General features: G+C 35.7%; 1 protein-coding gene across 4 annotated transcripts in view; it reads left to right on the top strand.

Annotated features, from left to right (window-relative positions):
* Positions 1-27774, top strand: part of NFIB (nuclear factor I B) — a 209826-nt gene that overhangs the window by 128171 nt on the left and 53881 nt on the right. For all 4 annotated transcript variants that reach the window (XM_014052912.2, XM_014052913.2, XM_014052914.2 and 1 more), the window contains exons 4-7: positions 12218-12286; positions 14379-14499; positions 15245-15363; positions 27380-27505. In XM_014052912.2, the coding sequence (XP_013908387.1) occupies positions 12218-12286; positions 14379-14499; positions 15245-15363; positions 27380-27505 (435 nt within the window). The remainder of the gene's footprint in view (positions 1-12217; positions 12287-14378; positions 14500-15244; positions 15364-27379; positions 27506-27774) is intronic.

Raw genomic sequence — 27774 nt, 5'->3', positions numbered from 1 at the left:
GAGGATGAGAATCCTCCTCCTGAAAAACCTGCCTTTACTGGCTTATTCCGCCCTTCCATATTTAAGTCAATATTGCATAAAGCCAAGGCTTCTACCCAATTGGGTATTACTACCCAGGGTTCCACTAATACCTCTGAATCTCAGGATCTGAAGGAAGGGCTTTTTGATGAGACCACCCCGACACAGGAACTAGTTCTGGCATTGGACATGTTTGTCAATGTGATTCAGCGCCAATGGGCCCAACTGGGCTCCCTGACCAATCCCAGCGGGGTAGACAAAAATCTTTACTCTGTGGAGAGCAAACTAGAGGATTTATTGCAATTGCCACAGGTGGATACCCCAATTATCTCCCTTACCACAAATTTGGTCCTTCCCACTGACCTCCTTGAGGGCCTCAAAGCCGAGGACAAAAAGGCAGAGAAAGTTTGCCACAAAACCCACCAAGCGGCCGCTTGTCCATAAGGGCTTCTTCCTCAACGCCATTTTTTACTAGAGCTTCGCTACTGTGGCTGAGGCAGCTGAGAGCTCATCCCCCCTCAAAAGGGTCCAGGTGGAGGCACGATCTTAATAAGATAATTGCGGCTATAGAATATTCGGCTGACGCTTCACTCAATGCAGCCAGGTTTGCCTCCCAGGCCTTAGTATCTAATGTGACCTCACGCCGTCTGCTGTGGCTCCGTCACTGGCAGGTGGATATGAAGTCAAAATGGAAGTTGGCCTCTGCCCCCTTCAAAGGCGGACAACTGTTTGGGGAACCCTTGGAAAAGTTCTTAATTGAAACCAAGGATAAGAGGAAAGTTCTTCCTGCCACCACTAAGAAGCCAGACAAGAAGGGGGGGAGTTCCTTTTTTGGAGACAGTCCTTTCGAGGGTCTGATTCCTCAAATGCAGGCACCTCTTATCAGAGGTCATATCCCCAGGGAAATGACCGTGGACAGGATAGAGCCAATTTCAGGGACAAGGGTTGCCAGCAGCAGCAGTCCTTTTGATTCCCCTTTTGCGGCGGTTCCAATAACCGCTCCTACCGCAGGTCCAAGTGACCACCAACAGGATCCTCCCATAGGCAGCCGTCTCCAACTATACGCCACTCATTGGGAGTTGATCTCCTTGGATGCGTGGGTCCTCAACACGGTCAGACAGGGCCTAACCCTGGAGTTTCTATCCCTTCCCCCAAGGACCTTTGTCCGATGTCCCGTCTCCTCATCTCTCCCAAGAGGGAACGCATGTAGGCGGAGATTCAACATCTCCTACAGATAAACGCTATAGAGCCAGTCCCTGTAGAGCAAGAAAAGAAGGGGTTCTACTCAATTCTATTCCTTGTTCCCAAAAGCTCCGGGGGGTGGAGGTCCATTCTGGATCTCAAAGCTCTAAACCGACATCTGGCCTACAAGCGTTTCAAGATGCAATCCCTACAGACCATCCTGAGTTGCATCAGAGGAGGGGACAGATTGACCTCTGTAGATTTGAAGGAGGCGTACGTGCACATCCCCATCCGCAGATCCCACAGGAGGTTCCTTAGGTTCCACTTCAATGGCAGGGATTACCAATACAGGGCTCTCCCGTTCGGCCTGTCGTCAGCACCGAGGACTTTCACAAAGATATTGGCGGTGGTAGCGGCACACCTACGCTTCCGTCCAATATGACTACTCTGTTACCGACCAAGCCGTCAGAGATGTCCAATACACCATCTCCACTTTACAACATCACGAGTTCTTGGTGAACTGGGAAAAGAGTCAGCTTATGTTGTCCACCCGCATATTGCATCTAGGTGCACTGATAGACTCGAAATGTTGCAGAGTGTTCCTGTCTCCAGACCGCAGATGCAATGTCACAACCCATGCTTGGGTTGCGAGGGTAAACCAGCTGGCGTCCATCATGTCACTGTCTCAACTTCTGGGACTCATGATTTCTTGTATAAACATAGTTCATGGGCACATCTACATGCCTGCGAACTACAATGGCTCCTTCTTCCCATCCAGCGGGTGAAGGCCAGGAACTCTCCCAGATGTGTCAAGCTCCCCCTGAAGGTAAAGCAGTCCCTTCGGTGGTGGGAACCGCGGGCAGTGACGAAGGGTTGCCTCTTCAGAGAACCAGAATGGCTGGTAGTCATGACCGACAAGAGCCTCCAAGGATGGGGGCCCACTTTCAGGAACAGGTGATGCAAGACAAGTGGTCGCAGAGAGAGGCAACACAGAGCATCAGAGCATGCTGACCGTATCATTCCCCGGTTAGATCCGGCCTTTCTGTCAAAAGTGGACTCTGTTTCACAGGAATCCAGAAGTAGTGCTCCCTAACTTCTTCCCTCATCCTCAGCATCCCAAAGAGCACACCTGGCACAAGCTAGACGTTCGGCGGATGGTCTGCAGGTACATCAAAAGGACGGAGGGTTTTCGCCAATCCAAATCACTTTTCGTCTCCTTTCAGCCAGGCTCAATGGGATGGTAGGTTTCTCCTTCTACAATCAGTCACTGGCTGAGGGCTTGCATTAAGTTGGCCTATCTGCAACGGGGCAAAGCAGTACCACCTAGGGTAATGGCACACTCTACAAAGAGTGCTGCCACCACGGCTGCGTGGGTGACGCAGGCCCCCGTGGAGGAAATATGTCGGGCAACCACATGGACTTCTCCAACCTTATTCATCAAACACTATCTCATTGACTCCTACGCCGCAGCTGAGGCCGCCTTTGGGAGGAGGGTGTTACAACAACTTGTAGCGACTCCACGCACCTTGGATGTTTCTGTTTCCCTCCCTGGGACTGCATAGCTTGGGTATGTCCCATGCTTGGACTCTCCAAGCAGCGCACAGGAGAATGACCGTTGGCTTACCTGAACGGTCGTTCTCTGGGCATTGCGGGAGAGTCCAACCCCGCCCTGGGGTTTACTTCCTCTCTTCAGGATCGCTTCAGTGGTGTGGAGCAAAGACACTTGAACATAACTGGAAGACACATCGTGCACACGTCTGTTACAGACCAACGCCTTCGTTTTTGAACTGGTCCTCAATGAGGAGAGGAGGCGTGGCTAAAAAAATTAACTCAGTCCTTGGGTGAATAGACTAAATTTAACCCATGCTTGGACTCTTCTGCAGCACCCAGAGAACAACCGTTCAGGTAAGCCAATGGTCATTTACAGAATAATTGCCATAGTGGCCATAGCTAGTTGTAAAACACACCATTAGTATTACAGATGCTACTCTTCTGCAAATGAATATGTTAAAACCTAGGACGTTGTTTTGCAGCATGCCAAATAAAATAGGTTAGGTAGAACAGATTTCACACTAGTGTCTTAGTGAACACTGGCAACATCTGAGCTATCAACTGCCTATTTAATTGCCCTAAAACTATATTCCAGTTTTGGTACATCCCTTTCTTATGAAGTATGAAATGCTAAGTTTTTTGTTGCCTGAAAAGAATGAATATAAATCACTGTATGCCCACTGGTCTTACCCAAGATATTAATGAATCTATAGGACTAATAGTAAATATATTTTTATAGATATCTTTAATCCAAATCCAGAATGTAAAGAGTCCAGGATATTGCATGAAAAATTACTAGAGTTATTGGAATGTCATATTTTTTGCAAGTGCTTTGCCAAGAAGAAAGGGCGGGGGGAAATCCCTGCAAACTGCAGTACTTGGCAAAGCTACTGGCAGTGGAAATCAGTTCCTCTCTATATTTGGCTAGACTGTTGCATTCTTTAGGGTGTCTGGTAATTTGCCTTCTTAACTAAAGAGGAAAGGCAAGATGTTTTTGCCAAATAAAAAAGCATTAACAACTGTTGCAAAAAATATATAGTTTATTTTGGGAAAAAAAATGTTAGTAATACTGATTCAGGCTTCCATAGCAAACTTGACAGCTCAATTTATGAGCCTTATCATTTGGTTATAATTACCTTCAACACAGTTGGTCTAAAATGGTTCTTTACCTTCAGTTAATTATTTTAAATTAAGATTTAGTAATCTAACTTCTACAATACTGAAAACTATACTATAGTCTTAAGATGGTACAGAGTGCTGGATATAAAGTATCAATTTCAGTACATGTAAGATTTCCTTAGCATGAACATGTGGGGTCTGTACAAGCTGCAGACAACTGTTATTAATTCAAATAAGCTGTATACCATGATTTTAATAGGTTCCTATTACTGTAGTAGTGGGGGTGGAGCCACGATGTCTCAGTGGTTAAAGAACTTGTCAGTTGGAAAGCTGACAACCCGGGTTCGAGACCTGAGTGCCGCAAAAAGGGATGAGTTCCTGTTCCTGCCCCAGCTTCTGCCCACCTAGTATTTGAAAGTATGCAAATGCAAGTAGATTAATAGGTATCACTTCAATGGGAAGATAATACCATTCCATGTGTCTCTATAGTCATGCTAGCCACATGACCACAGAAAATGTTTTTGGACCAGAAACAGAGATAAGCACTGCACCCTACAGCTGGATGCATCAGGAACGGGAAATCTTTTTTTTTATTACTGTAGTCAAACCAAAAGTGTGAAAAACAATGTATACTTGGTGTTTAAGTATGTCTTTTGGGATGTGAATTCCTAAGATTTTCCTTTAGTTTATCAACTGGCAGCGAAAATTATTTTATAGATACTAATTCATGATCACAATAGGGACCAGAATTTTGGTTGCTAAGCAATGTAGTTGATTTGCTAAAAATGTTTAATGAAGCTAAAATAAAGGTAAAATGATGTAAAACCAGTAAAACCAACATGTACCATAATATTTTATAAAAGAGCTTGCAATCCTAAGGGATTATTCAGATTTCTTCACCCATCTCTTAATGGCAGCAGGTTTTTTTTGGGGGGGGGGGGCTCTAATGAACAAGACCAATCCTGGAAAGAAAGGTTTCTTTCCACAGTTGAAACTTGAGGTCAGAGTGATTATCACAAACTGTTATTTATCTTCATACTTTGGTCAAATCCAATTATTTGCTTCATTTTTGAATATATTGTATAAAAGTGGAAATCACAGTAAATGTCTGCCTCTTTCTTCTGGCTTTAAACAAACCCTGTTAGAAACCATTTCAATTGTCAGATCTGCAAAAAAGCACTAGCTGTCCATGGGATTTTCTTCTCTACATTTTGTGACTGGCCAGTAAACATTTTAGAAACATAATGATAATTACCAAAAGTTCGCCAGTTAGGAGCAGAAATTGCTTACACTAATCTTGTTTTGTTTTTTAATTGTATAACTTTTTAAATTGCTACTGGAAGTGCTACATATACATCTCTGGAAGTGCTACATATACATCTCTTAAGTCTCTTGACTTAAACAAACTATCCTATGACATGGTGATTAGCAAGCTAATTATATCAGGGCTAGATAGCATGACAACTATGCCACAAGAACCCGTCCCAGATTCTCTACTTTTTGATATTTTCATTCATTCATTATTTGTATGAAGGAATCCTACCCATGATTTTGCAAATGGTATAAAATTGAACAAAATAACTAAACCCTTAGACTGGACTTTTCAAAGTAGTGTTCCTCAGCATGGTCTCAGTCCTTAAAAAATATACAAGTAGTGTTTTTTCCCCCCTCCCTTGACCAAAGTGACAGCAATTTCACTAATGCTCTTGTAGGAGGCTGCAAAGGATAGATTTGTTTATTTTTCTCTTTCTGACTCTGAGGAATGGAAAGTTTTTCTCTGAAGCCATTGCGAAGGGTAGTGGGTGCAATTATAATCACCTTTATAAAAGAAGAAAAGGGAGAACTTTTATCTAAATCAGCTTACAACCAAGTGTTGGTAATTGCATGACATTAACATTAAAAAACTTATGGATAGAAGCATATCTGCCATTTTTTAGAGCCGAGATGGTGCAGTGGTTAGAGTGCAGTATTGCAGGCTACTTCAGCTGACTACTAGATGCAGTTCGGCAGTTCAAATCTGACCAGCTCAAAGTTGACTCAGTCTTCCATCCTTCTGAGGTGGGAAAAATAGGACCCAGATTGTTGGGGGCAATATGCTGACTCTGTAAACCGCTTAGAGACGGCTGTAAAGCACTGAAATGGTATATAAGTCTAAGTGCAATTGCTATTTGTGAGTGTACAAGGTGGAAAACTAAGATCAAATCACAGACACAGGAAATTATGGATAAGGATTATCACCTGTGTTTTTATATTTTGTTCCTTAAATGCCCTCTTATTTCTATATTGAATATGGATAAAATAATTGAAAAAAGTGTTTAGGAGATATTTTTCTATGAAAGAGTGAAAAGTGCATTTTCTGCATTTTCTCAATGGAAAGCCTGAGTCAACTTTGAACCGGTGAGATTTGAACTCCCAAAATGCAGGCAGTCAACAGAAATAGCCTGCAGTACTACATTCTAACCACTATACCACAGTGCAGAAACCATATTTCTCAGAAAATACTTTCTGAAAACAATGTATTGATAGACAAAATCAGTCATTTTATGATTCATATTGTGCTGTGTAAAACTGTTTAGTCATAAAATTTATTTCATCTCTTAAAACTGTTTAAAGCAGGGTGTCCAAACTTTTGGCTTGCCTGGGTCTCCTTCAGTGAAAAGGAATTGTCTTGGGCTGCATATAAAATATATAATATAATTAATGTATATAAATCACATAATAATGTTAATAGTTTATGAACTTGGGCCACATTTCTAATTGTCCAAGGCCACAATTGGCCTGTAGGCTGAAAGTTTGACATCCCTGGACTGAAGTTTATAAGGTGGGTTTGGGATGATAAAAATCCCACCATGACCACCTGTTCAATCTATAGATCAGCATCTTCTAAAGTAACATAGAAAACCCATGTCTTCAGAGTAAAAAACAAAAAAATTAGTATGACTGCCAGAATGAGAAAATTTTACAAGCTATTCTTAAAGCATTAGCCACAATTAATAAAAGCTAGCATGGTTACCTTGATTGTTGTATATAGGACAAGAAATGGAAGTGGTCTTTGATCTGTATATAAACTATATATAATTGTATTTAAACTCTATTTACAAACTATTTTTTTCTGGAACTTTTGCAACCTGTGCGGAATTAATTGGCCTTCAATTATTACTATTGAGAACTTGCTACTTTTTATTACATCTTGTAGAGAATTAATAATTCATAAGTAATTAGGAAATTAGGTTCATGGTTCAGTATTGTTTTACTATCTTTACAAGTCAAATAGGGATGCAAGATATACTGAACATAATTTATGAATAGTAGAACTATTTATATTTAGGATTGTACTCTGAATCAGATCTAGAGGCTAAGTGGATGGATAAGGAATCCTAGAGCATTATATTATATATTTTGCCAGGTGTTTTTAAAGCTTGAAAAAAAGATCAGATAGCAACAAGGTGGAAAATCCGCAAAACATTTCTTGTGAAGGGCTGTAGGAAGATTTGAGTAATCAGGGCTCTATGTTTGAAGACAAAATTGGTTTGTGGCCGTTGTCTGATAAACCATAACCATCAGTGGTTTTCTAATCACTTTGTAAAATTAATGCATTTTAATGAATACAATACTTTAATAATATACCTTTCTATAAGAATGTAAAATAGTCTAGCCTGATCTAGCCAAAATCCACCTTACTCTAGCATTTGTTTTTCACAATGGCCAACCAGCTACTGCTGGGGTCCCCATGAGCATGAGAAGAGAAAACTTTTTTATTATTGTTTGAATGATAACTGAAGGCATGATTCCACCATCCTGGAACTAACATTGAAGTTTCAGACTTGCATTGCATGAATTGTTCAACCTCCTTTTAAAACCATCCAAACTAGTGGTCATGTCTTACAGCAGTGAATTTTCATTAATGTTCCATTGCGTTAAAATGTACTTTCTTAAGTCTGTTCTAAAACTAACTAATCCCATTAGATAACTCTAGATCAGTGTTTCTCAACCTTGGCCACTTGAAGATGTCCGGACTCCAACTCCCAGAATTCCCCAGTCAGCCATGCTGGCTGGGGAATTCTGGGAGTTGAAGTCCGGACATCTTCAAGTGACCAAGGTTGAGAAACACTGCTCTAGATCCTAATACTTTGAGAAAAGGGCAAAATATTTTCTCTATCCTTGTCCCCTTATGAACGTTATTGTATACACACTGAATGGCTCCCATTTCAAGTATGTAGTATACAGCGCTTCACATAATATTGCACACCAAATGTGAACATACCACTGCTTTGAATAATGCTGGCAATTTAATCTTTGAACCATTTCTTGATGAACATTAGCATACAGTTTCCCCTTTTTGCAGCTGGTGCACACTAAGTTGACACCTTTAGTGAACGATCCATTATGATATAATGATATTTTTTCCTGGGTAGTTATAAGAATTCATCAATCTAAATATGATTTTGCCCAGCGACCACCATTTATATTTACTTGAAGGGAATTGTATTTGCTATTTAACTCCATTTAATCTAAAGATCTTTCTGAAGTTCTACACAGTCACTTTTAGCTTTTATTATATTGAATAGTTTGCTATTATCTTCAAACTTATCCATCTCAGATTTATTTTCAGTCCAGAGCATTTACGAGCAATTTAGAAAAGCTGGTTTTAATAGATCTTGGAAGGATTTTGATCTTATTTTCTTAATTAGGGGAAAAAAAGATTCATAGGTACCTACATTTTGTTTTCGGCTTAACATTTTGTTAAGCCAGTTAATAATACATAAAGTCCTCTTATGCAGCACTAATAAGTATAATCAAGAACATTTTATGAAAGATGTTTTTAAAGGCTTTTTGTAAAACCAGATTACATGTTGATTACAGTTTACATCCATGCCCATATATCACTTGATACTTTAGTTGGTAAAAACTAAAGTTACTTTTGCAGAATCCATGAATTATCTAATTTCAGCAAGGTTTCATCTTGTGTAAATTAGTTATTTTTATTTAATTATATTTTCCATCATTTGCCCTGAATCAATATTAAGTCCAATTTTTCATAATGAACATTAAACAGATTCTAAACAATAATTTTAGAATCTCCCCTTCATCTTCTTAAAATTGTTGTCACAGTATTTGACTTTTAGTCCTTTGCTTTGGACCCCAATGTAAGAGATGTGCCATGGTTTTGCAAATACAGCAATCTTACATTTGACTTTTTAAAGATTTCTCAGATGGGTGTCCTCAGAATCTGCTGTTTTTGTATTATATAGGCTCTCTTTTTACCTCATTTACTTTATTTCTGATTTACTCCCTGAGAAAATACTTGCTGTGTATTAGTTATTTGGTATTTATCGGCGTATAACACGCACCGGCGTATAACACGCATTCCCCATTTTAACACAAAAATTTGAGTAAAAATTTTTTTCATTAAAAATAAATGACTTGGAAGCTCGGAACTTAATGTTGGATTAAAATTTATAACATTAGAACATGAATTATAACATTAACTCCTCTTAAAAGGCAAATATGAAATGAAAAAACACCTCTTTGAGCAAAAAAACTTAATCAGAATCACTGCTTTTTGGAAAACCAAAAAGTTTTCGGAGGGTCCTGAGGAGCAGCCTTTAAAACAGCAGCGCGGGCGGCTGCGGACTCACAGCTGATTGGGAGAATGCCGGCGCGTACACTTGGGACCAGAGAGCAGGCGGGCGGGAAGGTAAGCACCCGCAATGATGGAGAAAAAATACAGGCAGCGGGCGGCTCTCTGGCCGCTGCGAGCCGCTGCTGCTAGGATGGGGTTAAATCAGGCAGCGGGCGGCTCTCCAGCCGCCGCTTGTTCAATGATGGGGTTAAAGCGAACAGCAGGTGGCTGGAGAGCTGCCGCCACTGCTGCAAGGTAGGGGTTATATCAGGCAGGGTAGCTGGAGAGCCGCCGACGCTGCCATGAAATGGATGCTGCACTTCTATGAGTATCATGGGCGCCGGTGAATCAGCTGGAGCAGGCAGTTTGGGACCCGGCGTATAACACGCAGTATCGGCGTATAACACGCAGGCAGGGTTTAAGCTTGCAATTTTAGTTTTAAAACTGCGTGTTATACGCCGATAAATACGGTATCTTCTGTGCCAAAAGCGAGTGCTAAATATTTGGGTTTTTCTACAATATCTGAATCTTCCTCGAGCATTTATTTCCTTCTTTCTTATGTAATTTCAGGGTTATAATCCTATTTTGCAGGAGTGGAAAAATTTAGAAAAACATTTCTAAATGTTTTGCATTTACCTCAGTATCATAGCAATTCTATGATTATTTCACTATTTTTTCAGTGGAAGTATATGGCAAACCATTGATTATTTAAATACCTTTAATTATTTAGAGGAAAATGAGGAAGCAATATGCATTGACATAGTTTTATTTATATAGTTCAAATTAAAATTGAATATACTAACCAAAGCTTTGCAAATACTAGACAATGAAAGTAAGTATTTCACTGATAAACTATCTTTACACAAGCTACTGCATTGACATGTATTCTCTTTTTTAGTTGCAGAATGTGTATTATGTATTCAGGTTTTGGAGTTATAATTTGGTACATAATCAGATGGAAAATCAGGTTTCTAATAATTAGTTTGCATTTTTTTTAATGCAAGTATGGCCATCAGGTACTTCTATTCACAGGGTATGTTATGACAACTTGCTCCAAACCTGTCTTCCTAAAGACGGGCGCACATAGGACTTGGGTCGTTGCCCAGTATTCACAGTGACACCAGTCTTATAATTGTAGTATTAAAGTAGGGGTTTTCACACCTCCTAAAAAAAGAAGAATACTATTAACCTCTCATAGTTCTTTGCTGTATAGACACAAAGGCATCTTGTTTGATTGACCCTCTGATTATAATAAATTATATTATTCAGATTTTTCCAGGAGGATTCTGGTAGATTTTTAGATTAGAAATGGAAATAATTAGTGAGTTATATTATTTCTCATGTCACTATCTCTAGAATAAACAAGGTTTTAGTCAGTTATACTGTATTATAGATTTAAACAACAGAAATATCTGACCATTTGAAGTAATGTATACAGGGTTTTTCATATAGATATTTTAGTAAGAACCTTATCTTCTATTAGAAGAACATGTCTTCTTTTATTGTCTCCATACCAGATCACACTAGACAGTAAATATTGCCTATTATTGTCACAAAGATGAAAGTCAACTACTGTATATGTCACAGTAGCTTTATTAACTAGTTTACATCACTAAATTCTTTCAACAATAGAACACATTTTGTCGAATTTCTATTTTAAAAATACTTTTTGGAATCCGACTTATAGAATTGAATATTTGGAATTATATACAAAATGCCAACTAATTGATATTGTATTATTTTAATTTAAGGCTTATGCTCATTTAAGCTTTCAAATAGTACTGTACATCTTTTGCATGTCTCATAGCTAATTTTATTCTCAATATTTGCTCTTTTAAGGAAAATTGTTTTAGGCTTCAATTCTAAGCATGCCTCTGTGTGATGAAATAATCACCAAATAAAAATAAGACTGTTCTCTGGAGCCACTTTATTTTCCTGACTTTATAATGTGTAAAATCTATATGAAATATAGACACTTCTTTTTCAGTGCATGGAAAGGTGTCTAAGGGAAAGGAAAGATTATAAATTAATTTATACTACTAGAAGTGAACAGCTACTTTCTTAATGGCATATTTTCATTTTCTACCACAGTTCCCCAAACTGTAGTGGTTGAAGGTAACTATAGAATCAGGCATTTTCCTGCTATTTGTACCATTTATAAATCCTGTACTCAAAAACAGTTCAGCTTTCTTATAGCTGTTATACTAAAAGAGCTCATTTTCACAGTTACCTCTTTCCCGGCTTATCTTTTGGCATATGTACATGAGATAACTTGTAAGGAGAAAAGAAAAAAATTAAGAGAAACCAGTGTGATGATTTACTCCACATTTTTGGGGGAAATTTGGGCATTGCCATTCAATTAAATAAAATGGAATTTTATTAGGACAAGAAGAATGTTACAATCTGAATTGTAATTTGATTCATTACAGTCTTTGTCATGGAATGACATACCAGTCACATATCTTATGTTTCATTGTCCAGTTTATTGAACCCATTTTTCATCTATTTAGAAGCCTATAATCCTAAGTGTACAAAAACTACAAATTCCTTTGAAATATTTCTTTGAAATTTGAAATAATATATGATTATAGAAAGTCCTATAAAAATGTATATTTGGATAATTTTAATAGAATTTGAATGAAGTATTCAACCATGAATGGATTGCAATTGCTATTCTAAATGAACTAATTATTATTTTATTTTTGTTTTATTTTTTCATTCCAGTATATCTTGAGGATAGTTTTGTAAAATCTGGAGTCTTTAATGTATCTGAACTTGTGCGGGTGTCTAGAAGTAAGTCCTTTTCATTTTCTGAAGTTTTATTTTATTTTTGGATGTATAATTAGATTTATATTTGTATAGGTTGCTATATGATTCTTTCCAGAGTTGATTCTTTATAATAGTGCCTCCAGTTACATAACTAACAATACAGGTAGTCCTTATTTATCAATTACTCATAGAGCAACCATTTGAAGTTACAGCAAAGCTGAAAAAAGGAAGACTTATGACCAGCTCTTAAAGTTGCAGCTGTTGCAGTGCCCCACAGTCACATAATTGTAATTCATGTGCTTGGCAACAAACACATATTTACGATGGTTGCAGTATTCCATAGTTACGTGATTGCCATTTGCAACTTTCACGGCTGGCTTTTGATATGTAAAGTCATTGGGAAAGCCAGTAAGCTGCCGTCACATGATGATGTACTTAACAACCAGCAGTGGTTTGCTTAATGATTACTCTGAAACAGACTTCATAAGTCAGCACAGTCACATGACATTTCACATAATGACCATGCTGCTTAGCTGTGGAATTGTCAGTCCAAATTGTGGTCAGTAAGGACTATGAACAATGTAGCTAATGCTATATACCACAAATTTCCATGATTGATAATTGTTTAACCTATGATGGTTGATCACATCAATTCACTTTAAAGGTGGATTAAAATTGATATCAGAATTCATTTCTTTTATTTGTAAGAAAGTTATAATCTATAAATAATTACCTGATAGTATGTTCTCTTAAGCTTGATGGGGCTTACGTCTGTGTAAACAGACCCAGGAATTTTAAGTATTGAAAATACATTGCAACTCTTTACAGATGCACAATAGTTTTGGGCCCTTTAATGTTGTAAGTTAACTGTATATAAATAAACATAAGACACATGTGTTAGTGACATGAAAACAGAACATGTAACTTGGAATAATGTTAAATAGAAGTTTATTTTCAAAAGCCATTTTTTATTTCACAAAACAACATTTGAAGTTCATTATTGCCTATAGATAGTGATGGTTAACCTAACTGGAGTGCGCGTGCCAGAGGACTGGAGTCCAGAATAGAGCAGCTGGCTGGTGTGCATGTGCACAGCAGCTAGCTGTTCTTCTGGGTTCCATTGCGCACATGCATGCTGGACAGCTGGTCCGGTGCGCATACATGCCGGATAGCTGGTGCTGGCATGCATGCGAGCCAGCCAGCTATGCTCTTGGGTTTCATTGCATGCATGCATGATGGCCAGTTGGTTTTCATGTGAAGACCAGCTGACCAACACGCATGTGTGTGATAGAACCCAGAAGAGACCAGTTGGCCAGTGCGCATGCACGTGATGGAAGAGCAGCTGGTGATGGTGCGCGTGCCCACACAGAAGGCTCTGCATGCCACCTCTGGCACATGTGCCATAGGTTCACCATCATGGTGATAGACTGTGTGACTTGATATGTGTGAGAATTGGAGAACATACAAACCAGTTAATAGGGGTATGCAGAGCTTCCTAGGAATGTTTTACTGTGGGAAATCTTTAAGAGAACCAATTCCCTCAAAGGTATCTTGTGAAGCAGTGTATCCTGCTGCATTTAGGAATGGTCTCCAAAACTGATGCTCTGGGAGATGGCTGACAGGAGCCTGCTTTGAAAATATTGCATTGAGCTCATTCTGGGTACCCAGGAGCACTGCAAGCTATTCTGTGGGGTAAAGCAATTCTGCCTATTGCCTCCTCCAATTGATTTGCTAAAGAATCTGGGCAAGTAGTTGAAAGAGCCTTTGTCTGTTTCTGTCAAAACTCTCAGTTCATAACCCTGTTTAACCCCACTGAAAGATAGTTTAAAGAGGTCAGAGGCACCAAGAGTCAAAGTCTTTCTTTGGGGAATATTGGGAGCAGTTGAAAAGAATGTATTCCACTATGATTTATTGGACTTTAGGACACCTTACCCATTTTCACTTGGGTTTGCATGCTGAGATGGGAGGGAAGGCTTGTCCCATGCCCCTAAGTACAAATTATGTCTTTTAATTGAACAACAACTAATAATTAGATAAAAGTGAATTTGCTTTGATTTTGGGTTATATTAATATGTTTGTTTAAACAATAGGCTTGACTTTAAATTATGTTCTTTAGCACCTATAACCCAGGGAGCTGGAGTAAACTTCCCCATTGGAGAACTTCCAGGTCAACCATACTATCATGACATGAATTCAAGTGTTAACTTACAGCGATCGCTATCCTCTCCACCAACCAGGTGAGCTTATTATGTATGTGGTTATGTAATATATTTTAAATGATTTTGCTTTGCAGCTTTTCAATAAAATATGCATTTGTCCAGTAACATGGTTTGTGATGGATGAAGGGGAAGGAAGGGCCTTAATGGAACAAAAAGATAAGTTGATATATATTGATCAACATTCCTCAATAAATAATTCCAGTTGACAGTTTTGTAATGAAAATAGTTCACAGTAGAAATTATGCACCAGAATGAAAATATCGAGAGAAAACCTGTAGCTTCCAAACCCGTGAGAATTGTTAATAGCACGGATAGGTGTCTCATTATTTGTTTATAATTTGTTGACTCAGAAAGGCAGGGAAGAGACTTTGAATTAAAACTCTATGACATAAACCTACATAGAGGATTTTTATTCTTGTATATCTTCATAGGCAGGTCTGCTTGCGCATGTGTAGCTTCATTTTTGACTGCAATAATGAAATTAATTTGACTGTGCTGGGTATGTAAGTAAGCCTTCTACTGACAAGCCAGTTCTGGAATAAGGCCTGTTGGAGTCCTAACTCTGCATGCCTAATCTAAAAACAATCACTAGTATATTAATAAGAGAATAATGTGTACAGTATAAATAACTTCAAAATCAGTGTAAAGTGTCAATATGTCTATCAAATGTAGTTTTCAGGATTGATAGGTCTGAAAAGTATTGTAGTTTAAAATATCAATAGAAATTCTGCTTAAATAAGCCCTTATTTCTATATGTTTACAGTAAGAGACCCAAAACTATATCCATAGATGAGAATATGGAACCAAGTCCAACAGGAGATTTTTATCCTTCCCCAAATTCACCAGCTGCTGGTAGTAGGACATGGCATGAAAGAGATCAAGGTGAGTGCTCAGTTCATTCTCTGTCTACTCACTACCCACTAAACTATTTTGAATTTAACCAGGTTTACTCATAGATAGACAAAACAGTATCTTAGAGCTCTTTTTTCCCATTATTTCTTCAGAAACTATGAATATATGGTAGATTGGAATAAAGAAGAATTTTTTAATCTTTTGAAGTTAAAATACTTCCTTAGAATATTACATTCAGTAGTAATTATAATATCATCCCCATTATTGAAAAGTTCTATTTTGTATTCATCAAATGCACAAATCCCTTTTTCAAAGCCATAGTACTCATTTACAAGAAATATTTAATAATTGATTAACTGGTAGGCAAAATGCAGAGACATTATATTGATTAGCAGAATCTAGAAAGATTAGAAAATGATTGAATAAATTATTGGACTTCAATTATACTGTGAAAGAAAGGATGATTAATCTTGACATTTTTTTTCTGGCCATGTTGCTATGCATTTAATACTCTGACATGAAAATATTTATTTCTATCTATTGGTTCCTGTGGACTTTGTGTGAATAAAATCTGAAATATAAATGAGAAGTACCCTGTTTTACAGAGGCATACATGCATCGTTATTTACACAAAGTTACAAATGATAGACCTGAAGTGAATTTTAGCTAAATGAATACACAACCACATCTATAATGTTTTAATGTTGTTCAGCCATGCACTTTATTTCATAGCAATATTACATTGAAGAGGAAAATTAAGCATAAATAGTGAATGGAAATGATTATTTCTTAGTTTTCACAATACTGCCTTTATTTCTGTTCATGTTATATTATATCATTGCTTAGTAATTTTGAAGCTCTGTGATGTGTGAAAAATTCCAAAGATTATTAGAATTCCAAAGATTATTTAAATATATAGTAAACGATCTGATAAAATATCACATTAAAAGTTAGAATTATCTGTTTTCAGGAGTTTATTTCCTTTTTCTCATACATTTATACCTACAATCACTTACTTACTCTGTAATTTATAATTTATACATCAACATAATTATGCCAATTTCATATATTGGTCATAAATGTATGCCTAATTTCTTCCTAATACAACACTCAAAACATAATTTTTGTAAGACTCATGGTGCTGCATGAAGTTTTCAATTTAATCTTTATAACTGTTCCCTTTCTATTGTAGTTGTCTTCTTTCTTTTCTTTTTCTGTTCATTGAACAGAAGTCTTAAAATAAAATTTTGAATCCTTTTTCCCTTTTTTCAATACATTTATAAATGTAAAAATTTTGTGATGAAGAAAAATGAAAAATTTCAATGCTTACAGTTATGAATTTGATATCAAAAATCTTGCAATATCTGTTTATTTTTGTATTTTTCAGTATAAAGTAAATCCCTCAAATAATTGGTTTGTTGTGTTGGCTTTTAAAAGTGTCATCTGTGATTTGTTTTTCTTGTTTTTATGAATAGGTTTTGGAATTCAGATAGTTCAGAAATGAGATCTGGAATGTTTCTTAAATTGTTATAACTTATCTACTGTTCTGATGCTCTTGCCATGTGTAGAAATGATTGCCTTTACCAGGAACCATCACAGATATTTAAAGATGGAACTGAGAAAGCATGTTCCGGATTCAAGGTTAAAAGAAATGCGCACATTTGTACAATCACTTCTATACATGGTGTGGGAACAGGATCAAACTACATAAGCACAAGGTCTACTCTGAAGGAGACATGACATTTATACAGAGTCTAATTGTCAAAATTGTCCTGATAGGTTAAAAATTTGTGATGGTCTCTGCATAGTTCTAGTTGTGGAGTGTAGAGATCTGTGGTGCTTAATCTTTGGTAACCTTCAGTTAAGAAAAATGTGTCTGAGTGTATTCATGAATGTGAAAAGGCCATTAAAAGCTTAGATTGTTTCAAATACAAACTTATTTCCTCCCCAGAATTTTAGTTCTTCTAGTTTGTCTTTTTTACATTTTACTTTTTCTGATTGATATTTAATATTATTTTATATGGTCTTTTGGGGTGCTTTCAATTTATTTTCTATAATCATTACTATGCTTTGTGCATGGCCATTGATTTACGCCTTTTTTGTATCTATATTCAGTTTAAGTGATATTTTACTTTTCTTAGATCAAAATGCATATTATTCTCTTGATGTGCTTCAATAACAAGTACATCCTTCATTGTCAATTAGTTTGCCAGAATAGTATCCGAAATGCATCAACACATGTCTTTCTAGCTTTTCTAAAATAAAAACCACTTGCTCCAGAAAGCACAATTTACCGTTATCTATCAGAGTAACTATTCTGTTATTGAAATATTTTTATTCTGATCTTTTCAAATTAAGAGGCAAAAATGCTTTTGCACATTTAGATATGTTTGAATTTCAGCACAGATATGACTTTGTTGTTCTGAGTTGGTAAGTACTAAGGTTTGATGCAATTGGTCCCAGAATCATGGTATCTTCAGGAGATCTTCTTAACTAGTTATGTATCTTTCCAGCTTCTCAGTTTGGGCTACTGAATATTCCGGAGGCTTTGGTTTGCTTTTCTCTAGTCTCAGATATAAGGGTAGGAAGAAGCTGCACTTGCAAAAGGTGTCCATGCAAAAGAATTTGGTATCATCATAAAGGAGAAAGAAGAAACTCTGTTGACTAAATTGCTGCTTTCCTAAGTTTCCGAGGCTAGGGGGAGAAGATGAGTTACTTGTTATCCTCAGTTCCCTTCATGCAGTGCCATAAAAGTATGGTTATGCAATAACGACAGACACAGATTTTCTAAAAGGTTCCTGAAATTCAGCTGCACTTGAGATCTTTGCTCCACAAATATGAATTTGCAGAACCACAATTATTGGTAAGTAGTTACTTTTTTAACAACAGCAAAAGATGATAGTTTTATTGTCAATTAAGAAAAGTGGGAATTGTGTGGATTTTAAATATTATATATAAGAGTTTTACCTTTGAAGAAGTGAAGATTATCCTAAATAACAGATTCTGAGTTTCAGTCTGTAAATAGTCAAACTAGTACCATTTATGTGCAAGAGAAATACCAACACATTGGAGAGCTTGAAGGTTTGTTAAATTATGTGAAAAACAAGGTTAGAGACAAACAAAATTAAGTTGAAGATTCCAGAGCATTATAATGAAAACTGAGCATATTTGTTGATGGTTGAAATTTGACTGATTATTGAGGAGAAAAGAGTATCTTCAACATTGCAGTACTTTGTCCTGCAACATTGTATTTCCTGCTTGTTTATTTCTCTTAGGCACATTTTATTGAAAAAAGACAGTGTCATATTCATTAATTATTTGCTTTCTGAGTTAGGTAATTTGGAAACTAATTTTGAAATTGTGCAATGGCATAAGATTAAGCCACATCTTGGTACATACTTGTATCTGAATTGGTCAAAAAATACTCTGGAGTTTGTTTGTTTTTTTACAGTTGATTTTAGTTGATAAGACATTGTACATATTCCTGATAGTTTTAGATCTGGGGAAAAAAGATAAGAATTTACTGTAAGATTGAGAATCTTACAGCAATGATATAATTCTGAAAAAATTGAGATTAATGAGCCAATAGGCTATCAGGACATCCTATAATAGCATCAGAGGTTTTTGTGGTTTGTGAATTAAAATCATTTGCCATTTAAGTGAAAATGTAGCTACTCCATTCTACTTTGCTTAGAGCAGTTAATTCTTTTCCCTCTCAATAAAGACCTAAACATAGGAAGGAACAATTAACATGTAATTTTATATTTTAGGACTATGGATCTAGTATTCATAATCTTATATGGATCACACCCCATGGTCTTAGACAGTTATTATTTAACATTACTCAGAGCTGTGGAGTGATAATGAAAAGGAATGGATGGTATACTTCATCTTAGTCCTCAAAATTATAAATGATTTTTAATCCTTGTTCAGATTCATATAATAATACATTTTCAATTGATTATTAATTTATATGATTACAGAAACCAGCAAGCATTCTGTACAAACAATACTATTTTTAAAGGATACTTCTTCAAAAATTAAATAATTTAAAATATGAAACAGCTGCATGGATTGCTATGCTGGGATTCTATGAAAAGAACTGTCATGATTTTTAAAATAAGCTCTCTTTTTTAATGAAAAGCAAATTTAATTGGTCTCTAGGGAAACGGCAACTTTATCTTGCATATTTTATCAGTAGTTTAAACTTTTAATATTTTTTGTTAAGAAATATTTGATCCAAAGTAGAAAAGAATGATGTGATGCTTTACGTCATGTACCATAACTGTAATATTTTAACATTGCATATCCTAAAGCATTTTAATACCGTGAGAGATTTGTTTGGAATTGTACAATAGTGTGTACAATTAAATAAATTTTAATTTTACAGTTTCTTCATCATGTTCAGTTTCCTATGATTCTCCTGCATTCAACAACAACAAATCATTACAACCACAGCTTACCATTAAAACAGAAGCTCTTGGATCTTCTTCTCCTGTTCTTCACCTACCCTCTGCTGGGCCTCCTTGCGATGAGGAACAAGTATCCTCTCCTGGATATTCTTCTGGACCTTTGCCATCTTTTACTATATCCCCATCTTCTGGACTTGCTTTTTCTGGAATTCCTTTAATTACAGGGCCTTCTCCTGATGGATCTTTTCTGATTAGACCTTCACATGGTTACTCTAAAATGGATATATTAATTTCTGAGCTAAGAGAATTAAAAGAGGAGGTGGGTAGTGCTGTTCAGGAACTTAAAAACATAACTGATCAGCTAGGCCATTTGCTTGCCTACACAGAACAAAAGTCAAAAGTAATTCCTACTACACCTACTGAGAGTTGAGTTATGTCGTGGAACCCTCCATCTGGATTATTTTATTGAATACTATTTAACTATGTTACTCTACATTCATTTTTTTTCAAAAGCATGACCAAAATATTATCTGAAAAGAACTATATACAGTATCTATATTCTGCTAGCAAATCATTTGTCCTATTGTAAATATATAATATTTCATAGTAAATAAATGTATATATAGCTTATATGTCAGTTTTTGTGTTTTTATTTAAAGTATATTTAGAAGCAAACTGTTTTCTCTAAAACTGGTTATTTATTATCCTCCTAATACATTAATATTCCTAAAATAAGAATTGTTTCTAATTTCCTGTTAGAAAATATATTTCAGTGGAAAGCTGATGTGAGTTTGTTTATATGATAATCATCTTTGACAGAGGTTTGAACTGTAATATCAAAAGAGTTTCAATTGGATTTTTGTGCAATAAGTTATAAAATTTCACTAAATTAATACCATATTACCAATTGTTTTGAATGGCTAGAATTCTGGGGTGGGGGGAGGATGACGACAGGGACTTTTTACTGATTTACAAATCAGAAACCAGGACTACTAAAATCTGAATTATTGAAATATCAGATTAAGCTGTTTGATTCAAAGAAATATTAAGATGGTATTGAAATGGGAAGTATGGTGGAAAAATTATTAGTGTAATGCATCTAATGTATATAAAATGAGTGCCTATGTTTCTTTCTGAAGGACCTTATTGGGAGTTGGAAAATATAATTGTTAGGTGTATATTAAGTTGAAGAGATGTTAAAAGCAAACAATGTGTTTTATTTTATTTTTAAAGTGAGCTTGTCTGGTCATCAGTTGGATAAGCCTGGCATAAGGGAGAATGTCATTTTTATCTTTTCCACTTGTGCAGCTTCCCCGCTATTTTAGAAAACTGGTAGAATTTCCTCTCGTCCAGAGATTCTAGAAACATATTTTAAGAAACACTGAGCTAGAAGACAGAACAAAGCTCAAAGTGTTCTTGATAGGTTAGGGGAAAAAACTGGATGAAGCTTACTTTTTAAATCACAGGATATAATACTACTGTTCCATTGTGCACTAAAACCCTACTTCAAATATACAGTTTTCAATGTCACCTTCTAAAAAAAATAAGTCAATGAGATAGTAAGATAACAATTAAATATTGCTAGGGAGACAGATTGAGAGAACTGTATTTGGCTATCCTTTAAAAAGGCAGTATGTTGGTTATGCCAAATCAAACCTGGTTAACATGAAGGGTTTAACTGCTAATTTATTTTTGCACTTATGATCCCTGAGATACAGCCTCTCAGTTTGTAGCCCAGTTATGGAATTTGTCATTTTTTATATTTGTATTTCCACAAATACAGAATTATTATAAAACAAACAACATGCTATTACTTATCATTCAAGGACAGTTTAGCAAATGCTATTGCTAGTAAGCAAGTGCTGGGGATATAAATAATGCTGATATGTAGTTAGAATATCATATTGAGAATGTGAGAGCTCTGATATCAAATCTCAGCTTGGTTAAGAGGTTCACTGAATAATATTGGGCTATTAGGCCACCATCTTTCAGACTAATCTATCTCAAAGCGTTGTGGGGCGGATTAAAGCATGGTGAAGGAAACCATGCTGTCCTGAACTCCTCGGACAAAATTTGGGATATGAGCTATATAAATACATATAATTTATTTGGATATAATGGAATTTCATGCATTAGTCCATCTTGGTAATATAATTGCATTAACATTTGCATTAACATTGAATTACTTTTTTTTTTCCACTCAAGTTTTTTAAGCAGAAGTTTAAGTTGTGGACTGAGTTTAAAGATTTATCTAAGCTGTGTTTTTATTGAATCTGCTATTTCTCTATATTTGTAAATTTATGATTTTTGTATTAACATAATTATTAATGTAATAGTTGCTGTACAAAATTGTAGCCACAATCCAAAATAGAAATAGATATGTGAATCTCAATTACATAAACACATCCTTAATATGTGTCAATGATTTCACTAATCATTTAACTAAATTTTAATCCGTTCTTAAAAGTGGTAATTTATAATGCAAAATTCTTCAATGTATCTGTTATTTTTCTTTACATAAGTAAATTGCATTGCATTCAGCATAAGATTACACCAATTCTTAATACAATAACGTATTGTCCAGTAGCAAACACTTGGATTTTGGAGTTAAATTTCATCATCACAACCAAGATTTTTAATTTTATTTTTAAAGTATCAGTTATAAAAATGTTCCAAAGACATTTTCTAGATGTCATAATCCAAAATAGTTATGAAGTGTAAAAACTGAATAGTGTTTATTAGGATTTCAAGAGTTGATTTCATTTTGGGGGAGCAGAAAGGTTCTAGTAATCCACATATAGAGTGGGAAGGCAGTTAGAATGTATGTTCATTCTTACCTTCATTTTTAGTCTTATAGATTATTAGAAAAGAGACCTTAATTACAACAAGCAGAATGAGGGGATAGAACTAAGGCCCATGTTTCCTAAGGACCTCATTGAATGTTATTAGATCTGTGTGAACTATGGGCAGTTTTTCTTTTCTCCTTCCATAATGATATTTTAAAACCATATATATGAAAAAGAAATATTCAGGGTTAGTTTGGATCTTAGTCTGTTCCCTATTTTCAACACAGTTTAACTTTTTGACTTTGTAACCACTGTGCAAATGGGACTATTCTGATACATTCTGTTTATGATTTTTTTTTATTCTCAGTGAATTGCTTGCAATGCAAGCAAGTATGGAGCAGTGATTAAATGGGAATGGATTTGGGATTTAAGCTGGTGAAGTAGATTCAAAAATATTCTGCATCTGTACTGATGTCCCATTGTGATTTCCCTAAAATTTCCTAGGAAAATGAACATGTTGTGTTGCTGTCTGTGAAAGCTAAACAGGTGTCCAGTGTGGGCAAGTGGATCTTTAAGCTTTGCCTCACTTATATGTTGCCTCGGGTTCTGTTTAACAGGTGGCTTCATGATTGGTGTACCATGTGACATCTACCAAGGGAGTTCCTCAGAGGGCAGCCTGCTCATAGAGAGGCAGAGGGTCTTGCCTTTTGATGAGGAAATTGCTGAAACTCATGTCTCATTAGTGTCTCTTATGGTTCTTGGGAAGCAAACAACAGTTTAATTAAAGTCTGACGTAAACACATTTCTGCACATTTCCCTGAAGCATTTTATCTCATTAGAATTGATCAAAATAGTTGCCTTGGGCTAACTTGAACAGATATACATCTGGAGCACCATGTGTGCAAGCTGCCTTGAGTGAGCTACATACGCTATGCTTCATAGCAACTTACTTGTTTGCTTTACTTTGTAGGTGCAGTTACCTTGTTTGGGAAATGAATTGATCCAACTTTTTCTAATTTGTTTGTGCCTTTGTTTCACTGACATGCTAGTAATGCATACTATATAATGCAATCAGACATGCATATTCTTTACCTTTTTAGTATTATGCAGTAATAACCGGAAGCTTTTAATTTATCCAAGCTTCTGTTTAATTTCTTCAGGAACATATTCAGATACCTTTGTCTATTCTGTATTACCATATACATACATAGTGTTGGTATCAGATTATTAGTAACCAACATTTCCAAAACGACAACAGTTTTTTTCTGTACGGCAGAATATGTTTTAGCTCAGCCGTCTTCTGAGTCTTGGCACTTTAACTGACAAAATTATCAACAATGGTGAAGATGTTTGGGATATTCTCAACATTGTAATTTTCACTTTTAAAGGAGGGGGTGACTTAGGCTATAGAAGGCTATTTAAAATGAACTCGGACAACTTTGTAATGTTAAATCTATTCTAACTTTGATTTCTTTTACTGCATCTGTGATTTTGATCCACAATTAATCTATTCCATTACTGATGCAAGTGGCTTTGTTGCAGTTTTGCAATTTGGGCTGTGCAAAACATTTTAAAAGATGCTTCAGAAAGTACATTGCTGTGAATGTACCTCTCTTTTTGAAGCATTAGAACAGCTGTTTCTTTGGGAGGCTGAGGCAGCTGCTGTAAAAGCTTTCTTCTATTGTCTTTGCATATACAGTATGTGCATCCAAAAACAATGCTTCCATTGGGGAAAGAAGTTGTGCTGAGCCTCCTAACATATGCCACTGTTTCAATACATCAAAGAGGGGTGTTTTGCTAACATGCTTCATGGTATACCCTTTTCAAATGCTTTACATGGCTCTGTTTGGGTACCTCATGTTTGATACTCCATTATGAATCACCCATTTCATCATGTGATCCTAATTGCTACAACATATATTGTTGATGTGATTAAGTATAGTATGCTTGTTTCTTCCTTAAAAACACATCGCAGATGCATGCGCTCCCAGAAACAATCAGTGGAGAATACCATTTTTCATAAATACAGACAAGAGGTTGTTTTTTTTAATCATGCAGTGCTATTAACTAATCATCAAGTACAAAAATATTTGTCTCAGAATAACATGTTTTGTTTTAATCACATCTAAAGCACTTCAGTATTTTACTTTTCTTTCACAATTTCCTGTCTCCCTCCCTGAAACATTTATTTAAGTTAGTTATTTTCCCAAGACAATAAACCTAGCTTAAAATGATTTACTTGCCTTTTGAAGAAACACAGGACTCTCACTAGGTTTATTGATTGACGATTAACAAGGATATGTGTCTGTAAACAAGACGTTAGTAATTGTGGACTTCTACTCATATTTAACATGGAAAATTATTTTATATCTTTGAATCTTTCAATTCTTTTTATTTCAAAAGTTGTTTAATGATTATACATTATGAACTGAAGAACATAGTAGTGCTAATAGTAACCAGACCAGTTCTGTCAGTGTAGTCTTGACTGTCAGTAACTTCTGTATTATTTATTTCCTTTTTTCGTTTAGAAATCAGTGTTTTATATACTACTTTCTTTTTTGAAATTACATTGTATACCATAAATTATGTGGTGGTTGGTCTGTACCTAGATGTACAAAGCAGTATCAGAGTCTGAAGTTTATTGACCAACCCATGCCATTTTCCACATTGTTGTTACAGTACATAATAGAAAAAAATTGGTGAGACTAAAAAAAAAAGTTACTAAGCTTCTGCTTGAAAATGTCAGTGAGTTGCTGTTTAAATTGGAAGAAGCAAACCCTCTGAACTCTTTTTGGGCTCACAGCACACAGCAGGAGCAAATTCATTGATTTTGAGAGCTTTTTATCTTCAAGGTGGGAATTTGGATGTGTTGTGCCTATCAAGCACCACAACAACCTCTTAGGACTTTAATCTCAGCCTGGGTTCTTCATAATCTCTCGCTCACAATCATGAAAGAATCATTATATGAAAAACCAATAGTTAAATCTTTTCAGGTAGCTTCTTATAAAATGGGCTTTAAGAAAATGAGAAGTGCATTCAATTTATTTAGGTAGATGATTTTTGAGGGCCTTTGTGTCAATCTTGGCTTAATGGAAAAGTTCCTGCAGTTTTTCTGCTATATGTTTCAAAAGTAGTTGGCCATTGCCTTCTTCTTAGGGCTGAAATAGAGTGTGTCTAGCTCAAGGTCACCCACTTGACTTCCAAGCTTAAGACAGAAGTAGAATCCAAATTCCTCCTAATGCAATATTTTAACCACTAGACTAAACTGGCTGTCAGGAGAAAATATATTTCGTTGAGGCAATTCCGTTAACTTTAGAGAAGCTTTGACAGATGGATTAGGCAGGAAGAGAAAGAGAAAAATAGAGGGCTAGACTTGATTTGACTGAGCCAGCCAGAATGCTTCATAGATGAATAGAGAAATATGTATGCCCTCTATTTCTGAAATCCTTTCTGTCTATTTGTTATTATTATTATTTTTAAAAAAATCACCTCAAAGAAAATTACTTTGGAGAAATTGTTTTATTTATGTCATTTATAATTTTTGGTTACTTAAAGAACTAAACAGTAATGAATGGCTAGGCAGTCTTTCTAATAGTGATGAAGATGTTTCTTAGTAACTTGCATTTACACTTTTTCTGAGGGATTTGTAATCTTCTAAAATGGTCATTGGCAAACCTCAGAATAATCATGTTGTAAGTTGCTTTGAGTTGATATTGCAAAATGAGTGGCTATATAAATAAATTCAATTAATCAGTCAATCAATCAAACAGTCTTTAATTAATATGTAGTGAAAACTGAAAATGAAATTGAGGAAGTATAGAAAACTAAGAAATTGTAAATTACACTGTTCAGATTCAAGACTTGCTGTACAAATAGAACTTGTACTTCTGAAAGTTCTGTCTGTAGACATCTTTCTCTTCTCTAAAATGGAGAAGGTCTAGAATCAAATTACACTTATTGCAAACTCGGTGAAAACTTAACAGAAAATTTGGCTCATCAAAATCTGCATTATTGATAAGAAAATGTTTATAAAAATGTATAATTATTATACATAATTGTGGATAACTCAGTTAAATGCTATTTTTGGCATCATACTGTTAAATGTTTTAAAGAAACACCCCCCACACACACACAGAGGTTGCTGAGACAAAGCTTATTTATTCCTACTTTTGCTAGTATTCATTGAACTATGCTCTCTGTCTGTGTTTCAGTCACTGTCCTATCTAGTGCAGTCTTCTCACATATGTTTTTTATGTCTTCTTAAATATTTCTGCTCAAGTTCAGCTCTTCATTTAATACTCTCCTATCTATATAATAGTGCGATGTTAAATATGTAAGCTGAAAAAAAATTGAGAACATGTCAACCGAACTATACTGATTATATATAACATTTGTAGGATTATGTGTAAAGGAGAGGAAAATTATACTGCCTTTGTGAAATAAATACAGATATATATTAAAAAGTGGTTGTTCCTAACAGTGGAATTGCTGATGTAGATACGCATTTATTAAAACAAGTGTGTGAATGGTGGATGTGTGTGTGTGTGTGTGTGTGTGTGTGTGTGTATGACTTTATTGTGTAAATATGAGGTGTGAAAATCTTACATAATGATCCCATAAGAATTATGGTGATAACATCTCTTATGTTTTAGGATTTTATTTTATGGTTACTAGAGGAAGCCTATAACTGTTCATCTAAAGTAATGCATACCCTTTACTGTTTTCCAATGCAGTGCATTTTAGTCACTAACTTAGGAACTGTTACTTCTAAAAGAGCATAAGCAATTATCTAGAATCATTATTGTGATTTTGGGGTTAATGGACATGTTGTGTTGTATGCCATTGCAGATATGTCTTCTCCTACAATGAAGAAACCTGAAAAGCCTTTGTTTAGCACTACATCTCCCCAGGATTCTTCACCAAGACTGACTTTCCAGCATCATCATCCAGGAATCCCAGGAGTTGCACACAGTGGTGAGGAAACAAAAGTGATAGAAAATGTCTTAATGTTTATCTTTCAAAATGCAAAAAATGCAGGAAAGTTGGGTAAACGTAACGTTAATTCAACACTTAACTCAAAATTATACCAGATTATCCTATGAGCTGGAGGCTTGGAAAATTGCTTCAGCTGAACTGTATTTCTTTAGCAAATGTAAACAACATCTCATTTTTGGAGAAACATCCATTCTGTCACATCCACAAGTGTTTTATTTAGATCGTGAGATGTATAATCTCAAACAGGA

The sequence above is a fragment of the Thamnophis sirtalis genome, unplaced genomic scaffold (assembly GCF_051295495.1).
Source record: "Thamnophis sirtalis isolate CommonGarterSnake01/CBP01778 unplaced genomic scaffold, rThaSir2_p1.2 scaffold_5, whole genome shotgun sequence".
Lineage (NCBI taxonomy): Eukaryota > Metazoa > Chordata > Lepidosauria > Squamata > Natricidae > Thamnophis > Thamnophis sirtalis.
The sequence above is the reverse complement of the archived record's forward strand: the minus strand, read 5'-3'. Positions and strand labels throughout refer to the sequence as shown.